Source organism: Hyperolius riggenbachi, chromosome 3 (genome assembly GCF_040937935.1).
Source record: "Hyperolius riggenbachi isolate aHypRig1 chromosome 3, aHypRig1.pri, whole genome shotgun sequence".
Classification (NCBI taxonomy): Eukaryota; Metazoa; Chordata; class Amphibia; order Anura; family Hyperoliidae; genus Hyperolius; species Hyperolius riggenbachi.
The window spans coordinates 472,777,334-472,796,884 of NC_090648.1; the positions used below are offsets into that span (position 1 = coordinate 472,777,334).

The 19,551-nt window shown below is 49.0% G+C and overlaps 1 protein-coding gene across 4 annotated transcripts; it reads left to right on the forward strand.

Moving 5' to 3' along the window:
* Window positions 1-2,268: 2,268 nt before the first annotated feature.
* On the forward strand, window positions 2,269-15,524 carry LOC137564315 (putative protein kinase C delta type homolog). 4 transcript variants are annotated; one of them, XM_068278046.1, is made up of 10 exons: window positions 2,275-2,747; window positions 4,703-4,861; window positions 7,751-7,842; window positions 8,779-8,841; window positions 9,380-9,518; window positions 9,708-9,723; window positions 10,681-10,750; window positions 12,292-12,483; window positions 14,413-14,541; window positions 15,353-15,524. In XM_068278046.1, exons 1-8 carry the CDS (start codon window positions 2,550-2,552, stop codon window positions 12,362-12,364), a joined length of 810 nt encoding a protein of 269 aa, XP_068134147.1. In that variant the 5' UTR covers window positions 2,275-2,549; the 3' UTR covers window positions 12,365-12,483; window positions 14,413-14,541; window positions 15,353-15,524. The 4 variants fall into 4 exon arrangements, with proteins under 4 accessions (XP_068134146.1, XP_068134149.1, XP_068134147.1 ...); XM_068278045.1 differs by lacking the exons at window positions 14,413-14,541; window positions 15,353-15,524 and adding an exon at window positions 10,235-10,367 and having other exon boundaries at window positions 2,269-2,747; window positions 10,513-10,750; window positions 12,292-12,320; XM_068278047.1 differs by lacking the exons at window positions 2,275-2,747; window positions 14,413-14,541; window positions 15,353-15,524 and adding exons at window positions 2,771-3,342; window positions 10,235-10,367 and having other exon boundaries at window positions 10,513-10,750; window positions 12,292-12,320.
* The last annotated feature ends 4,027 nt before the right edge of the window (window positions 15,525-19,551 follow it).

Here is a 19,551-nt window from a genome sequence, read left to right on the forward strand (position 1 = left end):
CGGCCAATCAGCGGCCGGGGATCGCCGCCATGTGACAGGAGACAGCCTGTCACTGGCTGCACAGGACGGATAGCGTCCTGTGCAGCCGGATCTCCAGGAGGGGGCCAGGTAGGAGAGGGAGGGGGAGGATTTCGCCGCGGAGGGGGGCTTTGAGGTGCCCCCCCCGCCACCCACAGCAGGCAGGAGAGATCAGACCCCCCCAGCACATCATCCCCATAGGGGGGAAAAAAGGGGGGCAATCTGATCTCCCTGCCTGCACCCTGATCTGTGCTGGGGGCTGCAGAGCCCACCCAGCACAGATCACTCAAACCAGCGCTGGTCCTTAAGGGGGGGTAAAGGGTGGGTCCTCAAGTGGTTAATCGCAAGGCCTTTTGAAAAACTATGAAATTGTGATGACTTGTACACAGTGGTGCGATGCGTTTTTAGAAAGACACATAAATCACAGTGAGGCCTCTTGCACGCTACAAGCGATTCCGATTTTTTTATACGTCTGATTTGGATTCCGATTAAAAAACGTAGCAGCATGCAGTACGTTTTTTAATAGGAATCAGAAATCGGATCAGATAAAAAAATTGCAATTGCATGTATTGTGCCAGAGGCCTGACTACTGCGCTTTTTAAGCACGGCGCTGAAAAAACCGCAATGCATGCAATTTTCCTTGCATTTTTTAGGTAAGCAATCGGGAAACCAGGAAAAGAAAGCCTCAGCAAAATCACAATCGCATCAAAACGCATAAAAATTGCAAGTAGAAATTTGATTAAAAAACACATTTGCATCACACAGAAAACTCTGCTGTAGAAAGTGATGTCTTTCCTATTATATACATGTTAGCAGGGTTATCAAAATACAAGTTCTTGCCATAGTACCTCTTGCATGTGACTGGACTGTGCCCAATGGGTATATATTTGGTTTTGAAACCCAACAAGAGAGAAAATTCCTAACAAAAAACAAAACAAAAACCCCCAAACCTGTACTTACATATGTATAAAAATGTACATTTGTTGTGGAGTAAAATGCACTGTTAGGACCCATTCACACTGGAAGCACTTTTCTGAGTGTTTTGCGATTGATTCGCGTTTTTTAAAATCGCTCCCATTCACTTTCATTCAAATCGTGGTTAAAATTGCAGAAAAATCGCTGAGATATTGCGATCTCGTGATCACGTACGTGAAAATCGTGGCGATTTTTCAACCATTTTTACTGCGATTTTAATGAAAGTAATGAAAGCTCAGAAAGGCGATTCTAGGGCTTGATTCACTAAACCGTGATAACTGCTATCACGGCCGTGCTAGCGTTTTGCGTGCGCTATAACGCGCGTAACGTTTTGCGCGCGCACAAATTTTTACACGCAAAATGTGAATTTTCTTCATGCTTTGCGCAGGAAAATTCGCATTAGCGCGTGCAAAACGTTAAGCGGTTATGAAGCGCGCATAATGCGAGCGTGACAGTGATAGCAGTTATCACGGTTTAGTGAATCAAGCCCTTAGTGTGAATGGGCCCTAAATGTCTTTCTTTCCTACCTCTCTGTCATTTATAATAGGCTGTAAAAATCTCACAGGTCTTGGACTAGTCCATCTTCTTATAGGGGGATTCTCGAGTAAGTAGGGAGGCCTGTCAACATCTTTGTATAGATCCTTTCTTTGGAGTTCTTTTCTAAAGAATAGAAGGAAATGCTGAGAATCCCCTAAGAGGAGATGGACTAGTCCAAAACACTGTCAGATTATAGAAAAGGTGAAAAATAAGTAAAAATAGGCAATTAATGAGGTATGTTTTGTGAATGAACCCCTATATTTATCCAAATAACTCTTCTAAAAAGCTGGTGGCTAAAGTTAAGTTCAAGAAAAACAAACCAGGCTTGAATCTCGTTTATTTTGTTAGTAGTAAAAATGTTTCTGTACCGTGTTAGCCAAACAATATATGTAGGTAGAAAAAAACAAAGTCTTGTAAAAGTAATACCTTTTAATGGCTAACTGATAAAGTGAAATAATGCCAGCTTTCTGGGATCTAGTCCCCTTCTACAGGCATATTTCCAGATGTTAGCTGTAGGAAAACACTGATGCAGGTAAATAGCAAACATGAAGATGGCAGTTGTGCTGGTGGCTGTTTAGCAGTTAGATGTCAGGTGATCAGCAGGCTGGAGCCAGTGAGCTCATGCAAGCAAACATGATGGTGGCAGTTGTGCTGGTGGCTGTTTAGCAGTTAGATGTCAGATGATCAGCAGGCTGGAGCCAGTGAGCTCATGCAAGCAAACATATAAACAATATAAAAATACATTAAAAAGCCAATTAGGGCTCAATCATACAAACTGGTAGCCATTTACTATTCATTCTTAAGATCCAGTGTAATTATATTGATTTGCTGCCAGTTTGTATGACTGGGCACTGATTGAGACTCATCTTAACTGTCATAACTGTCACAAGTGGGTTGCCATGACGGCGTCGGCCATTTTGTTTGAGACGGTGATCTGATCACACCTCAGCGATTGACTCTCAGCAGTTTTTTGGATTATTTTCAAAGAAATTTCTTTTTAAGAGGCTCAAATAACAGCAATGAGTTTCTCTAAGCTTCCTTGTGGCCAGTCAGGTCCACATGTGGGGAAAACCATCACCCACAAGAGGAAGAGGGAGCTTGAAAAGGCTCAGAGCAGTGAGGACCTGGAGAGTGGAGAACGGTCCATCAAGAGACCTGCTATCTCCATCGGTGACTTCAGAGTCCTTTCTATTCTTGGACAGGGAGCATTTGGGAAGGTAAGCACCCTTTCTCTACAGAGCATGATGGGGAGATGATAACAGGGAGATATACATGTAATGTATATGGTGGTAAGGGCATTGGTATATACTGATGGGCAAGGAAATGTAGGCCAGCATCCCCAGCCAGTGATATGATACGCTTTACCTTGCTCCTGGGGATTCAGGCAGTGACTCCTGTGGGTTTTCAGGGGAAGACAAGGCCATACATTGGACTGCAGTAGTCGGCTTCAGATCTGGGTCGCCCTTTAGATGTTGGTCCTTGGTAGTGGAGGTGCTATGCTGTCTGGAATACACTATCCAAAAGGGGCCTAACTCAGTATCCATGGATTCCTGCAGAATGGTGTAATTAATGAATGTAAATCAAGGATGTGTAGGATTTTTAGTAAACCTGTAGGCTGTTAAACTAGCGCCAAGCATCAGTTGCCATGGGGACATGTGATTCCTGGCTATGGAGAGTGTAGCCACTCCCCCTGTCCTCATGCCACACAGCAGTACAACCAAGTGACAGGCCTTGGCATTGACATGTGTATGTCTCGTGCCTCTGCAAAGAGGAACCCAGAAAGTGGGCACTCTGTTGTTTGATATGCAGGAGGTATTCCTGCATACAAACTTAACTTAAACCCATTAGGGTCACCTGAGCCAGCAATAATTATGCCATTACAAAAGCACTACAGGAAGCCCCCATACAGATTGCAGCTAGGGAAGTGCAGGCACAGTTGTGAGAGAACTGAGGTGGGAGTGGCGGGGGAGGGGGGGGGGGGGGGCGGGACAGAGAAAGTTACCTTACATACCTCGCTGCCTCTAGCTGCAGCACCACACGCTGCGCTCCACCCCCCCTACACTTCCCCCTTCACAGCGTGCGGCGCAGCAGCTAGAGGCAGTGTGACAGGTAGGGTAACCCTCTCTGCCCCCACCGCCCGCTTACACACATGCGGGTACAGCTTTACTTCTCACAAAACTGTGCTGGCTCCTCCTTGATTGCAACCCTGTTGAAAATGATCCCCTGACTACATTTATACAGTGTAGGAGCACCAAGTGTTTGGGTGTTTTGCAATTCTTCTTCTCTGCATTTAAAGGCAGCGCCGGATCATCCACAAGGCAATCTTAGGCAGTTGCCTAGGGCCTGGAAAGAGTCTAGGGGGCCTGGTGGATGCTACCCTCCACCAAATCTAACCAAAAAAGCCAGGTGACCATCAGCGGTGGGCAAACCAGCATAGGGATTCCTATGCCTGGAAACAGTCCTGCTGGCCAGAACGCCTTGCGGCAGATGTATTGCATTTCCTAATAGCGTATTTGGGAGACACGTCGTCCAGCACAGCCTCCCTGCAGCCTCTGCATCTGTGGGAGGGACTTATCATGTCATGTGGTTTATGCAGCATATGTGGTATGTGACTGTATTGCTGCATCCAATCACATCACTTCATGTGTGTGAGAGAGATGGCTGCTACTGTGCCTAGAGGTGCCCATTACCAAACAATCTCAATTATACAGTTTTATCACATCTGCATAATATGAGGGGCTACCCGAAGTTCATGGTTAAAGCACATTGGCTCACATTACCTTTGTACTACATAGATGAAGTAAGATTGCACTATCAGGACTGAATCATTAACAGATGATGTTTGTTATGGGGCCTGATGGTTTATAGTTATACCTCTGATTTCAGCCCTTACGCCTAATGCTCGTACACACACGCTAGATTAATTTCTGCCGATAACGACCACTGTGTACAGCAGCCCCAACCGCTACCCGGCAAGCGGCTAACTAGGGGGATCAACTCAGCCGTGCAACGGCCGATAGCTTTGGTCTCACAACTCGCCCCGCCCACCAAATGTGTGACATCACATCCGCGCCACATATTCGGCCTCTGCTGATGTAATAACCTTTCCCAGCACTGTACATATATGTGATTAGATTATGAAATGATGTTAATCTCTCTGTGTCCCTCACAGGTTGTCCTGGCTTCCCTCCCTGGAGAAAACCAGACTGTGGCTATCAAGTGCATCCCCAAAAAGGAGGTTACCACCAGCCTTCTGCGGGAGAGCAGAATCCTCCAGCAAGTCAGAGGGTCTCCATTCATCTGTCATGCCTATGCTGGACTGCAGTCTGAGGTACGTATAGCCTGCCTGCCCCATTCAGTCACATGCCCTATACTGTGTACAGGGTTGGTTCTTCAGTAGGAACAAACTGAGCAGTTGCACAGGGCCCCAGAGCAGGGAGATGGTCTCTCCCAGGTCTCCCCCCAAGTTAATAGTGGTCTTCTGGGCCCCGTTTCACTTCAGAGTACTCACCTGTTCAGCCGACACGCTCCTCCTTCTTCTTTTAGCTTCCCCCCTTTTCTGTCTCTGTGGTATCTCTCCTCATGTACATTGGTAAGGTCTGGATAGGGCACTAGGGGGATGACAAATACTACCCATTAATGTCACCTGTTGGGGTAAGGGGGTTGTAAGAATAAGGCCACCTAATGCTGCTTTCTGGGGGGCATTTAGTGCTGTATTTGGGTAAGATTGGGACAAATGCCACCTAGTGCTGCTGCCGGGGGGGGGGAACAACAGGGCCCCCTAATGCTGCTATCTTGGGGTAGGGGTAACTGTAGGGGCAGCTGCTTTGGGGGGGGGGGAGGGGTCACCTAATACTGCTATCTTAGGGGGGCACTTGACACCCGATACTGCTATATGGGGGTGCTGATTCAGGGGTTGTGGCTTGTTAATTTTTACTAAGGGGGCCCCAATTAATGTAGAACCATCCAAAGCTATTCATTTACATTCTCCTCAGGCATCATCTTTCCACACAGCATGAAATGAGAGGAATGTGGGGGAGGAGTCATCATTGCTGACTCATCCTAACATTGGGAATCCCTCACCAAGAACAAGGATTCAGACCCAGCTTCCTGCCCACACTGGCTGCATGCTAGTTCCAGGTGTGCCTCGGGCACCCCTAAAGCTAAAAGATTAGTATGTCAGCCAGGGAACTGGCATTTTCTAAACAAAACAAAAATATGGACGTTTCCATATTCCTATGCTACGTTGCATGTGGTAACAGTAACTTACGTGTTACCTAGGTAACGGGGGTCACACTAATTGCTTAATGCATGCTACTATATTGTCAGGGTTACTGGTAAAATTGCCATGCACATGCCAACTTTACCATATTTTGCTGACTAGACAAGATAAACAACATTTATATTGCTCTTTTCTCCTCCTCAAGGCGCCAGAGCTGCAGCCATTAGGACCCCCCTCTATAGGCAGTAGCAGTGTTAGGGAGTTTTGTCCAAGGACTCCTTACTGAATAAGTGGTGGCTTGCTGAACAGGAAGAGCTGAGATTTGAACCCAGGTTGTCTGTGTTAGAAGCAGAGCCCTTAAAGCGTATCCAAGATGAAAAAATAACTAAAGCATGAAACTTGTCTATATATGTTATCTAAAGTTTAGATGTTTTTAACAGTAAATCCAGCTGCAAACAGCTTCAACTGTAAATTATTATTTCTTCATATGATACAATGAGTGCGGCCATGTTTTGCTTGTCATCACACACACACGCAGGCAAAGCTGCTCTGTATCTCCACCCCTCAGCCTGTGAACTCCACTCCCCTCTCCACCCCCTTGCTTCTGAAACCACTGTAGCATAGCTAGTATAGTTGCCCCCCAGTATAGATTGTTTAGTTTGCTCCATTCAATATAGTGAGTATAGTTGCCGCCCAGTATAGATAGTATAGCTGGCCCCAGTATAGTTTCCGTAGACAATATAGCGAGTATAGTTGCCCTCCAGTATAGATAGTATAGCTGGCCGCAGTATAGTTTCCGTAGTCAGTATAGCTAGTATAGTTTCCCAGTATAGCTAGAATAGTTGTCCCCTGTGTTAGCGGGACAGCGGGTCGCCTATCAGCGCGCATACAGGCAGTCTTCCTGTATAGTCCCTGATTGGTGACCCGCTGTCCTGTCATAGCGGCGCAGCGGGTTGATATGAACTCGATGGACGTATGTCTTTTTTCAACCAAAATAACTATGTAACGATGACATGCGGTCTGAGTAGCGGCAGAGGGAAACAATTACCGGGGCCCGCCTAGATGCCAGTGCACGCTGCCCATGGCCCCCCTCGCACTGACAGAGGCTTCCTGCCTCCACCAATCAGTGCGCAGTGGGGCAGGCAAATGAAAATAAGACGTGCCTCCTTGTCAAGCTCAGCTCCCATGATTAATTACAGCATGGGACTGAGCGCTGAGGCGTTGGAGGAGTTGGGGGCGGGGCTCCTATAGTTTATTAGTTTCCTAACCAATTATTATAATAAAATAAGCATTTGGGGTAAGAATGCCCCAGAAACTATATGTAAGGAGCACAAAAATGAAAACGGCAAAAGTTTGTCTCGGATCCACTTTAACCATTCCACCATTCAGCCCCTACATTTGGCAATTGCCAAAGTCTGAACTAACTCACAATTTTATGGATTTTGAGTTTGTATTGCAAAATTGTAATTTATTGCCAATATATTCTCTCACTAACCATAAGAATAATTACTGTTAGTGGGAATTTGCCAGATTATGTTCACGATAGGTTACAATTTCACTTACAACTTTTGCGTTCACATTCCTCTAGCATGCTTAGCAGACATTTTTCGCTGCTTTTGCAAAATAAAGTTTGTGCATTACACAAAAGCAAGTTCCCATTACTTTCCAAATTTACATTATATGTCCATTTATACCGACACTCAACGTAAAACATCAAAAAATTAGATGCAAAAGGTGGAAAACTGGGCAGTCTGGGCACTCATGTGTAATTGTTGGGTAACTCAGAATACTCCCTCCATATGTGGCCACAGTTATATTCATTATATTCATTGTATCATGTACACAGAACACACCTTCTACATAACACAACATACCTGCATATTGAATTGCTCAGATTTACTCTACATACATTTGTTAGTGTTTAAAGGGAGTCTGAGGGGAAAATAAAATACAGTATTGTGCATTTTTGTGATTATTGTCTTTATTATTTTCAAACAGAGCCACGCCTATTTTATCATGGAACACCTGCCTGGAGGAAGCCTGGGATCCTTGATAGAGCAGCGTGAATGTCTGCCGGATCATCTCGTAGAGTAAGTATATAAATCATTCTGCTGATGATGGGCGGGTAGAAAGCTCAAGCAAGGATCTGTCCATATTGGCTGATCCAAGGGGTGGAGTGTGGGGGTAATGGGTGTTTCCAAACAGGGCAAGCCCCCCTCCCCCCCAGCACCCAAGGCAGAGATGTCACAGAGTGATCCCCTTAAGTATCGCATACGGATTGCTTGCTCATTTGCTCAGGCGGCAGACCATGACCTCAGAGTGTCCGTCAAAGTCCCCCCCCCCTCCCCCAAGTGGACCCAACCAGCCTTTATTACTTGTTTACTTGTTCAGGTTGGCATTCCCCAGTCTTTCCTATTATCAGATCCTGCTGCCTTTATCAGTTGCTACCCATTAACACTCTTCTCCACCCTGGTCACACCTAGCAATTCTCCACTCCATAGTCTGTCCTCCATTTTTGGCTCCACATAGAAGGCATAGGCAAGGCCAGAGCCGGATCATCCACAAGGCAATTATAGGAAGTTGCCTAGGGCCTGAAGAGAGTCTAGGGGCATGGTGGTTGTTAGCCACCAACAAATCTTACCGAAAAAAACAGATGACCATCAGAAACTGCTTTCTTGCCTAGGGCCTCCTGTCATCTTAATCCATTCCTGGAGAGGCGCCCCTGATGGTGTCACCACTTCTAACAGTAACATAGCAATGGCCCAGCAGATGTGTTGCCAAGCAACACTAAAGCCATGGCAGTGCTTATCACCCCAGTTAGTGAGCAGGTCCGGGGATGAGCGGGGCTGCTGGGCTGTGTGGGGGGCCGTGTGTGGTTTGCTCCCCAAGCCCCTGCTGTCATTTGTTACTTGCTGGCTGTTGGGTTTCCATATGAACAGATGGGCAAATAATCTTTATTCTGTAAATAGTATTCATACAATAAATGAATAACTGACATTAACACACAACATTGTCTCTTTTTTCAGGTTCTACACGGCGGAGCTCGTCTGTGGCATCCAATTCCTTCATGAACGAGGCATTGCCCATCGGTGAGTAACTAACTTATATCTGTTCTCTAAGCTGATTGTAGACCCAGTTTTAAAGGAAATGTCCGAGGATTTAAAAAAAAAAAAAGATCTACTTCCCCGGGGCTTCCTCCAGCCTCTAGCAGCCGTCCTGTGCCCTTCGCCGCAGCTCCCGGGTCCTGGGATCCCCTCTGTTGGCCAGGTGAGCATCTACTGTGCCTGCCTGACCCCCGCTGGTGACCGTGCTCACGTGGTGTGGAGCGTTCTGCGCAGATCCTGGAGTACTGTGCCTGCCTGAGACCCGCTGGTGACCGTGCTCACGTGGTGTGGAGCGTTCTGCGCAGATCCTGGAGTACTGTGCCTGCCTGAGACCCGCTGGTGACCGTGCTCACGTGGTGTGGAGCGTTCTGTGCAGGCCCTCAGACAAGTGACTTAGTAAGTATATAAAAGTTATTGTAGCCCCCAGGAAAGTAGCATTTTCAGAACGAGTCAGCAATAGTTTTGTCCATATTTTTCTCAGTTTCCTTCAAATGTACTCACAAATCCCAATCTTTACCCTCAGGGATCTGAAGCCGGACAACATCATGCTGGATGAGGATGGCCACGTGAAGATTATCGATCTTGGCCTCGCGCAGGACCAGCTGACCGGAGGACGAACGATATCTGGACGTTGTGGAACACCAGACTACATGGCCCCTGAGGTAAGAGCTTTGTTGTCCCACCACTAAGCCAAGGTGTAGATAGGGACAGGATGTTGTTACAGAGATAGGGTAGATGCATGAGAGAGCTTGATACAGCGATCCCAAAGGGACTGAATGATAGGTTCAGCCACAAATGTTTTCTGTAATGGTGCTTAATGATATGTTCTCTCTCCATCTTTCTCTTTTCAGATTCTGATGGGCGTAGGTATGTACCATCGGTGGTTGGGGGTGTGTCGGAGGGTGGTAAGATGGTGACCTATCGGTCTGAGGTGCTTTATGCAACATGACTGTAATGTATAGATGGATTCTGGTGTTTACCTGTTTGATCAGCAATATATGATTGCTTACCATTTAAGTGATCTGTGGGTAGACATCGTATGTGTGTAGTGCCCTAAACTGGTTTGTTTGGTGAGTGGGGGATGGAGAGGATAGAAGGGGATACAGAGAGGGTGGTGAGTGGGGGATGGAGAGGATAGAAGGGGATACAGAGAGGGTGGTGAGTGGGGGATGGAGAGGATAGAAGGGGATACAGAGAGGGTGGTGAGTGGTGGATGGAGAAGATAGACATCAAACTGTTCCCCTCCGCTGTTTGCACTGCTGGCCTTGGCAGGGTTTGGTGCTCCAAATGAATTATTATGTATAAACTGCTTGAGGAGGCCCAAGGTAAAACTTGCAGGGGGCCACATAGCTCCTTAATAACTGCCCCACCATTATAGAGGGAGAGATGAAGAACCGCAGACTGTGTGGGGAAGAGAACAGGGGGAGGAGGAGAGAAAGAGCTGGTAGAGAGAGATCACTGCAGAAATGCCATAGAAGGCAGAGAGGAAGCTGGGAAATTGCTGTTGGAAGGTAAGTGCAGAATGAAGGTGAAGCCAGGAACCCTCCTATCACAGTCACACACTGTAAAGGCCGTACCCACTATGTGATTGTTACCGCAATATTTCTGACAATTGGTGCTATTGTGAGTGACGAGCGATTGTTTCTGCGATCTCAGGACAGGGGTACAGACGCGAGATCACAGGAACGATGTTTGGGGATGTGCGGCGATAACAACCGTCAGGATGGATCAGATCTCTAAGATCCCCGACGACTCCTGCGCAGAGTACCGTGATTGTCTGACTTCTTGTTCATGCCCGTCATGTGACGTCTCGTGTTCCCGCAGGTAGGATGATTGCTCGGGGAACCTCGCTCATCGGGAGGCGTCGCTGTGAGGGGCACCGATGCTTCGTTAGGTGAGTATTTAGCGTAAGGGTTCATTTCCACTAGGAGTGATTCGGAGCGACTCCCCCTTGTGTAATTATTAGGGTGCTTTGGCTTTTACATGTGGGGAAATCCACATAGCTGTGCATGCAGAGCAGTATCAGCCACCAGGCAACCTAGGCAGGTGCTTAGGGCCTACTGGGTGTCAAGGGGCCCACCTGCCACCTTCTCTGACCTCTCTCCACTCCAGTCTACCAAAGGAACCACAAGGGGCCCCAAATCTATTACCTTGCATACCTTAATCCATCTCTATGTGGATGCCATGGCTAGAGGGATTTAGATGCGTACTGGCAGCAGTATAAGTACCGGCGTGCGTCTCGGAGAGGCTCGGCGGCACAAATGGAAATGAGCCCTCACTCATGTATTTATTTGTATGGACTAATACCTGTGCATTTAATCTCTATGCAGGCCGAATAAATTAAAAATAACCAAGGAATTTGTTTTATAACCTTTCCCGCTAAGTTCACATTGGGGTGTTGCATCCCTCCGTAAAAGCAGGAGAGGAAAAGTAACATTGCGCATTATGCGTGCGGTGTGACACATATAGCGAAGCATTCAGCACCTACTGCAGCACGGGCATGTTATGCATAGTCCAGGGGTGTAACAATAGACTCTGCAAGGGATGCGTCCGCAGGGGGGCCCAGAAGCCACAGGGGGCCCGTGGGGGGGAAAGTTTGAGAGACGGACAACTAAGGGCATGGGGAGAAAAAACGTATTCTGCTCTCGCACCATTGTTATATTGACTGTATGTGTCCACCACACATATACAGAATCATAAACACTTTGGAATTTGTACACTGTCCCTGCTCCCTAGGGTTCGTAAAAAACATCTGTCTCACACTGCTGCTAAGTTCTGATGACTTCATGTACAACCTTACAAACAAAGGAGTCACAGGGTGAAAAAAAGTTGTAGACTGTCCCTTATCAGCAATAACTCCAAAAAGATTCCTAGATTCTTATCACACACATGGGGCTAATGACCTTATGGTGTCTGATTACTTTTACAACACAGCAGAGTGGGTTAGATTGATGTCTGACTGTCACTGCCTCATTGAGCGCTTGTCTCATACTGAGTCCAAGATCCCATAATAACAGTATCAATCAGTGACATTCTGAATGTTTTGCCAAAGTTACAGTGAATACTATATCTTATGTTCAGCATGTCTTTATTGTTCCTCCATATAGCATGTGCTCTCATGTAGTAAAATAATACGGCTGTGTGTGTATGTACTGGGAGCAGAGCTACAACGAGGGATTTGTGGGCTGCAAGGGGCAGTGGGGGTGGGGGGGGGGGCATCCAAAGTTTCGCAGGGGGGCCCAGTGATGTCTAGTTACGCTCCTGATGCATACATCGCATTATGCCAGCGGATTCCATCACACTATCACCATAGCTGCATCGCGTCAGAAATGTGATTATATCGTCTGACGCAAAGCACTGAAATGGCCCCGGTGTGAACGTATCTCTCTTTACCTCCAAGTGACACTGATACCCTATTTATGTCATCTCTTGTAGATTTTCCTGGGCCAGCCTTATGGAACTTCCGTGGATTGGTGGTCCCTCGGCATCACCGTGGCAGAAATGCTGACTGGAGGACTTCCCTTTTATGATGGCAGCGATGAGGAGACGTTCATCCGATCCGTCACCCGGGAGCGCCCGAAGTTCCCCATCTGGATTGAGGTTGTGACTAAGAACTTCATCAAGAAGGTGAGTGAATGAGGTTTATTACAGCCACCTACAAACATCTGTTTTCCTAGTCACTGGACGGTAATAGAAAAAAATGGAAAAAAAGAGACTCTAAAGTTTCTTCACACTGTTATTAAAATTGATCGCTCCGTTCAATCTGCAGCCTCCAGAGAATTTCCAAAACTGACAGCTCCTCTTTGCGGCCTAGACCACATTACTGTGTCTACTGTTTGGGGTACATGCCAATTCCCACCTTGCTGCTGGGGTAGTTAGCTGCACAGAGCAGGAGGCTTTTTAATCATCTTCAACACCTGGAATAATCTATTGACATGAAAAGAAACTGTGGTTGGGGTGTCTCAGCACCCTGCAGGAAAAACACAGGAGACAAAAGAACGGGAACCCAGTAGTGCAATATGTTTAGTGCATCAGATGATGAAAAAAGTAAATAGGAAATCTACCCACAAAGGAGGGTTGCATGGGGCAACCGAACACAGGAAGCAGGTGGAGACAATGAACCCGACTCCACTCGGGGTGGTCCTAACCAGGACCTAGATGGCGGTCTCTTACGGAAAAAACGGGGACAGATGTCCACTGGGGTGTGGGCCACCGGTGGTCTGTCACCTCCCCTCGGCCGATAAGAGTTCGGGGGTATAAAATGCACAATTGGGGGAAAGAGGCGCCCTCAATGACGAAATCTCTGTAATATATACAAAAGATTTTTTATTTAGCACAGGCAACACGTTTCGCGGCTCTATGCCTGCGTCCTCAGGCCAATAGCAGTGCCAAATGAAAAAGTCCTATGTCTTATGAACTTGTTCATTTGGCACTGCTATTGACCTGAAGAAGCGGGGATAGGCCTGCATTGCCTGTGCTAAATAAAAAATCTTTTGTATATATTACAGAGATTTCATCATTGAGGTAAGCTACCTAATATCCTTTGTCGTTTTTAAGCTGTTTTTAGATGCTTTTATCCAACCAGGGCACCTCTTTCCCCCAATTGTGCAATCTATTGACATAGTGTGACACCTCCATCTGGCAGTGTCTGATAAGCCTCGGGCACACGCCTGACATAAGTCGGCTGAGGCGGCAGATAACCACCGAGACGACAATCAGGCGGGTGTACAGCAGCCGGAGACCCCCAACCCACGAGCGATCCACCGGGTGGCAGGGCAATGTTTTAGTAACAATGGGGCCCCTGAGCAAAATTAACCTGGGGCCTCAACAGACCCCCCAACCAAAAAGTGGCGTTAGGGGTTCTTTGTTGCAGCCAAATTTCACCCCAGGGCCCCTGAGACAGCTATCATCCCTCCGCCACCCCCCAACTAAACTATGCTCCCTGGGGCCCCTGCAATGTCTTTGGGAGTGTAGCATCTCACCTGTCCCTGTGGGGGTTACCCCTCTGTCAGTACTTTGGTTCCATTGCAGGGCGCCAGAGGAGCAGAGTTAAGTTGGGGGGAGACACCTTGTGGGCCCCTACAGGCTTTGGGACAATTGCCCCCTTTGCCTCTATGGAAGCCTGCCGGGCGTATTTACTCAAACCCAGCGAAGCCGATCCCCCGCAGATCCCATTGTTTGCGCCGATCCCCCACCCGCCGCATGATGTCATGCACGCGCCACTTATCACCCTCCCCCGCATAGCAGCTGACCACAGCGTGTCATCAGCTACCCAGCTAACACATGTGTGCAGCCCGGCCCAGCAATGTCACCCAAAGCGTTCAGGCCCTGATCCCCAACTGGCGACATCCGTCAAAGGTGTTTATGAAAACACATGTACATGAAAACACAGTAATCCAGCTGAAATATAGCTTGCCATTCATCTATGCAATATATGAGTTTTGTTTGTTTTTAGCAAAAAAAAGGAATTTTCCTGCATCTTATTTTGAATTCAGCTGTTCCATTTGCTTTGTAGAAGCCAAGCTGTAAACTAACTTTTATCATTTGTATTTACAGCTCCTCAGGAAGGACCCGGCCCGTCGCCTTGGAGAGAGAGGGGACATCCGCCAGCACCCCTTCTTCAGCACCATTGACTGGACAGAGCTGGAGGCTCGGAGGGTGCAACCGCCAATCCGCACATTCCCGGTACTGTATATTGATACATAATCTAGAAGTGTTGTTGTCTGTTACTGCCAGGGTTGGATCTTCCATTAGGCACAGTAGGCGGATGCTGCTAAAGAGGTGGCCAAATATTGCCGGCTCTACCCACACTGCAATTAGGATAAGATGGGCAACATCTGTGAACTTAGGTTTAGAGGTGCTTGTGGTAGCAGATTTCTCCTCATAGTTAAATACACATAATAAAGGCTCTTTGGCGGCAGATCTCCTACAGACGGTATACATCACATTACCCCAATATTTGGCAATATCTTAGCACAAGACCTCATACAATGGACCATATCTGCATTCTGGAGGTTACATTTTGGTCGTGCTCCTACATACCCCTCTGGTCTGACTCTCTGTTTGATGATGAATGCATATTTGGCATGGTATAACATCACAATATGCAACCCCCTCCATGTCTCAATGATCATCAATTTACAGACCACATTGTAACCTTCAAGTATTTTGTCCTCTAGTTGAAACACTCAGTATTTTAAACTATAGAACAGAGCAGAACTAATGACCCTTTGAACTTTCTCGCAGTAAAACCTTACCTGAAGCTGTCGCTCAATGTTTTGTTGATGTATAAGTGCTTTATAGTCATTTGGTTAATTTGTGTTTTGAGCCCAAACAGGTGTAGAAACAGAGACAGAAATATCAGTCAGACAGTACATAGATCTAATGAGCTCTGCTATCTGCTCCAGAGAGAGACTGACAATCCTCTTCTGTGTTGCCTTATAAGAAGCTATGATGCATTTTGCAGCCAGAATAACTGTGTGTTTCCTTTTTGCAGGATGTTCCTGTTCAGGAGAGCCTGCCTGCCCTGGAGGGTGGAGCAGCCACCAATCCCATGCCGGGCTTCTCCTTCAAGTCTCCAAGCTGGGCCGAGTAGGAGGGCAAGTCACCGTTACGCCTCTCCATTCATTATCACTTTATTAATAAATCATAGAATATGTTTCATTCCAGTCCTTTGTCTGTGTCTGACATTATTATTATTTATTGTATTTATAAAGCGCCAACATATTATGCAGCGCTGCACAATAGATAAATGGGTTACCATACAAGATACAAAGTGTGTCAATACTATACACTGCAACTACATGTGGGATTATGTTATTCCGGAGCACCAAGGAAATAGCTTATTAACAGCAAGTGTGTGTGTCACTCCCGGGAGTATAAGGACTTCCTTACATGTATGGGTGCAGTGACGTGGTGGGTTCTGAATGTTGTGACACAGCCGGCTGTGAGTCAGCTTAGGAGGGATACTGCAGATCTGCTCTTTTAATGGGTTATGAGGGATTTTGTACAAGCAATTTGGAATAAAGTGAATATGTTTTTGTAGACATTGGATTATTGTATTTATAAATCGCCAACATATTATGCAGCGCTGCACAATAGATAAATGGGTTAACATACAAGGTAGGACAGACAGAAAACTCACAACAAAACAAGATCATGCAAATGATTTGATAACAGTACAGTGTCATAGGTCAAAATAGAGACTGTTCTAGTCCACAAGAGGGGTGATTGACAGTAAGATTGCATAATCAAGCTGGAAACACTAGGGAGGAGGGCCCTGCCAGAGGCTTACAATCTAAAGGGTGGGGGTGGAGACAATAGGTGCATCTGTTGAGAGGGTGTGTAACAGAATGTATTATGGTGCTGTTGCAGGGGGTATGCGAGCATGAAAAGGTGAGTCTGGAGAGTTTGATTGAAGATATTAAAGGTGGGGGCGAGTCTGATGGCTGGTGGGGAGGGAGTTCCAGAGAGTGGGGGCGGCACTAGTGAAGACATTGGCATTTTCCTGTTCATGCCCAATAGCGGGCGTAATCCCACACAGGAAAACATGGCTGCCACTAGGGGTGCTGTTCCCAGATTCCAGCACAGCGTTAGCTGTGGGAGTTTAGGGTTAGGGTTCAGGCTGGTAGCTTGTGTGGGGGGTTAGGGGTCAGGCAGGTAGTGTGTGGGGAGGGTTAGGTGTCAGGCAGGTAGTGTGGGAGAGGGGGTAGGGTTAGGTGTCAGGCAGGTAGTGTACGCGGGGGGAGGGTTAGGTATCAGGGCAGGTAGTGTGTGCGGGGGGAGGGTTAGGGTTCAGGCAGGTAGTATGTGTGTGGGGTTAGGGGTCAGGCAGGTAGTGTGTGCGGGGGGAGGGTTAGGTGTCAGGCAGGTAGTGTGGGCGGGGGGAGGGTTAGGGGTCAGGCAGGTAGTGTGTGGGGGGTTAGGGGGCAGGTAGTGTGTGTGTGGGGGGTTAGGGGTCAGGTAGGTAGTGTGTGCAGGGGGGTTAGGGGTCAGGCAGGTAGTGTGTGCGGGGGTGAGGATTAGATGTCAGGCAGGCAGTGTGTGCAGGGGGAGGGTTAGGTGTCAGGCAGGCAGTGTGTGCTGGGGGGGGGTAGGTTTAGGATTAGGTGTCAGGCAGGTAGTGTGTGCGGAGGGGAAGGGTTTGGTGTCAGGCAGGTAGTGTGTGTATGTGGGGGGGGGGGGGTTAGGGTTAGGTGTCAGGCAGGTAGTATGTGCGGGGGGGTTAGGTGTCAGGCAAGTAGTGTGTGCGGGGGGGGAGGGTTAGGTGTCAGGCAAGTAGTGTGTGCGGGGGGGGGGGGAGGGTTGGGTGTCAGGCAGGTAGTGTGTGTATGTGGGGGGGGGTTAGGGTTAGGTGTCAGGCAGGTAGTGTGTGCGGGGGGGGAGGGTTAGGTGTCAGGCAGGTAGTGTGGGCGGGGGGGAGGATTAGGTGTCAGGCAGGTAGTGTTGGTGGGGGAGGGTTAGGGGTCAGGCAGGTAGTGTTTTAGGGGTCAGACAGGTAGTGTGTGCGGGAGGATGGTTAGGTGTCAGGCATGTAGCGTGGGCGGGGGAGGGTTAGGCGTCAGGCAGGTAGTGTGGGAGGGGGGGGGAGGGTTAGGTGTCAGGCAGGTAGTGTGGGTGGGGGAGGGTTAGATGTCAGGCAGGTAGTATGTGCAGGGGAGGGTTAGGTGTCAGGCAGGTAGTGTTGGCGGGGGAGGGTTAGGTGTCAGGCAGGAAGTGTGAGGGCAGGGGGAGGGTTAGGTGTCAGGCAGGTAGTGTGTGCGGGGGGGGGGGGGGGGGTTGGGTGTCAGGCAGGTAGAGTGTGCAGGGGAGGGTTAGGTGTCAGGCAGGTAGTGTGTGCGGGGGAGGGTTAGGAGTCAGGCAGGTAGTGTGTGCGGGTGGGGGGGTTGGTGTAGGGTTAGGTGTCAGGCAGGTAGTGTGTGCGGGGGGAGGGTTAGGTGTCAGGCAGGTAGTGTGTGCGGGGGGGTTTAGGGTTAGGTGTCAGGCAGGTAGTGTGTGCGGGGGGAGGGGTTAGGTGTCAGACAGGTAGTGTGTGCGGGGGGAGGGTTAGGTGTCAGGCAGGTAGTGTGTGCGGGGGGGTTTATGGTTAGGTGTCAGGCAGGTAGTGTGTGCGGGGGGAGGGTTAGCTGTCAGGCAGGTAGTGTGTGCGGGGCGGGGGGTTAGGGATCAGGCAGGTAGTGTGTGTGGGGGGGTTAGGGATCAGGCAGGTAGTGTGTGTGGGGGGTTAGGTGTCAGGCAGGTAGTGTATGTGGGGGGTTAGGTGTCAGGCAGGTAGTGTGTGTGGGGGGGTTAGGTGTCAGGCAGGTAGTGTGTGCGGGGGGGAAAGTTAGGTGTCAGGCAGGTAGTGTGTGCGGGGCAGGGGGGTTAGGGTGAGGCAGGTAGTGTGTGGGGAGGGTTAGGGGTCAGGCAGGTAGTGTGTGTGGGGGGTTAGGGATCAGGCAGGTAGTGTGTGTGGGGGGTTAGGTGTCAGGCAGGTAGTGTGCGGGGGGGGGGGGGTTAGGTGTCATGCAGGTAGTGTGTGCGGGGGGGGGGTTAAGGTTAGGTGTCAGGCAGGTAGTGTGTGCGGGGGGAGGGTTAGGTGTCAGGCAGGTAGTGTGTGCGGGGCGGTGGGTTAGGGTGAGGCAGGTAGTGTGTGGGGAGGGTTAGGGGTCAGGCAGGTAGTGTGTGTCGGGGGTTAGGGATCAGGCAGGTAGTGTGTGTGTGGGGTTAGGTGTCAGGCAGGTAGTGTGTGCGGGGGGTGTCAGGTGTCAGGCAGGTCAGTGGGTGTGCGGGGGAGGGGGAGGGTTATATTCTTGTTAAGCTGCTATTATGATTGTCTTATTGTACAAGGTCCTCCAGCACCCAAGGCTGAGACACCACAGTTCGCCCCTCCATCCCTCCCACCCCAGCCATCACACACTGATTGCTATTAGAATAAGAGGTGTCAGGCAGGTAGTGTGTGCGGCTAGGGTTAGGTGTCAGGCAGGTAGTGTGTGCGGGGGGAGGGTTAGGTGTCAGGCAGGTAGTGTGTGCGGGGCGGGGGGTTAGGGTGAGGCAGGTAGTGTGTGGGCAGGTTAGGGGTCAGGCAGGTAGTGTGTGTCGGAGGTTAGGGATCAGGCAGGTAGTGTGTGTGTGGGCTTAGGTGTCAGGCAGGTAGTGTGTGCGGGGCGGGGGGTTAGGGTGAGGCAGGTAGTGTGTGGGGAGGGTTAGGGGTCAGGCAGGTAGTGTGTGTCAGGGGCTAGGGATCAGGCAGGTAGTGTGTGTGTGTGTGGGGTTAGGTGTCAGGCAGGTAGTGTGTGCGGGGGGTGTCAGGTGTCAGGCAGGTCAGTGTGTGTGCGTGGGAGGGTTATATTCTTGTTAAGCTGCTATTATGATTGTCTTATTGTACAAGGTCCTCCAGCACCCAAGGCTGAGACACCGAAGTGTGCCCCTCCATCCCTCCCACCCCAGCCATCACACACTGATTGCTATTAGAATAAGAGGCGCCCCAGGGCCCCCAACACCTTAATCTCTAGTTTTCTGGCTTGCAGTCACTGGCATGTATCTTTTCTTATTTCTCTCTGCTTCAAACACAATAGGGGAATGATAGCTGAGTGAGTTGTGCTCCTACACTGCGCCCTGAGGCTGGAGCTTCTCTCGCCTCTGCCTCGGCCCGGCCCTGGACTTGTGTGACACTGAGGAGGGGGGTAATGGGGACACAGAGGGACATGATACATT

What these genes read in the sequence shown, in the direction of transcription:
- LOC137564315 (XM_068278045.1), top strand. Translation starts at nt 2,550, where the DNA reads ATGAGTTTCTCTAAGCTTCCTTGTGGCCAGTCAGGTCCACATGTGGGG. An exon ending in ATGCTGGACTGCAGTCTGAG is followed by an intron (nt 4,862 to 7,750) that starts GTACGTATAGCC and finishes ATTTTCAAACAG; the next exon opens with AGCCACGCCTATTTTATCAT. An exon ending in CTGCCGGATCATCTCGTAGA is followed by an intron (nt 7,843 to 8,778) that starts GTAAGTATATAA and finishes CTCTTTTTTCAG; the next exon opens with GTTCTACACGGCGGAGCTCG.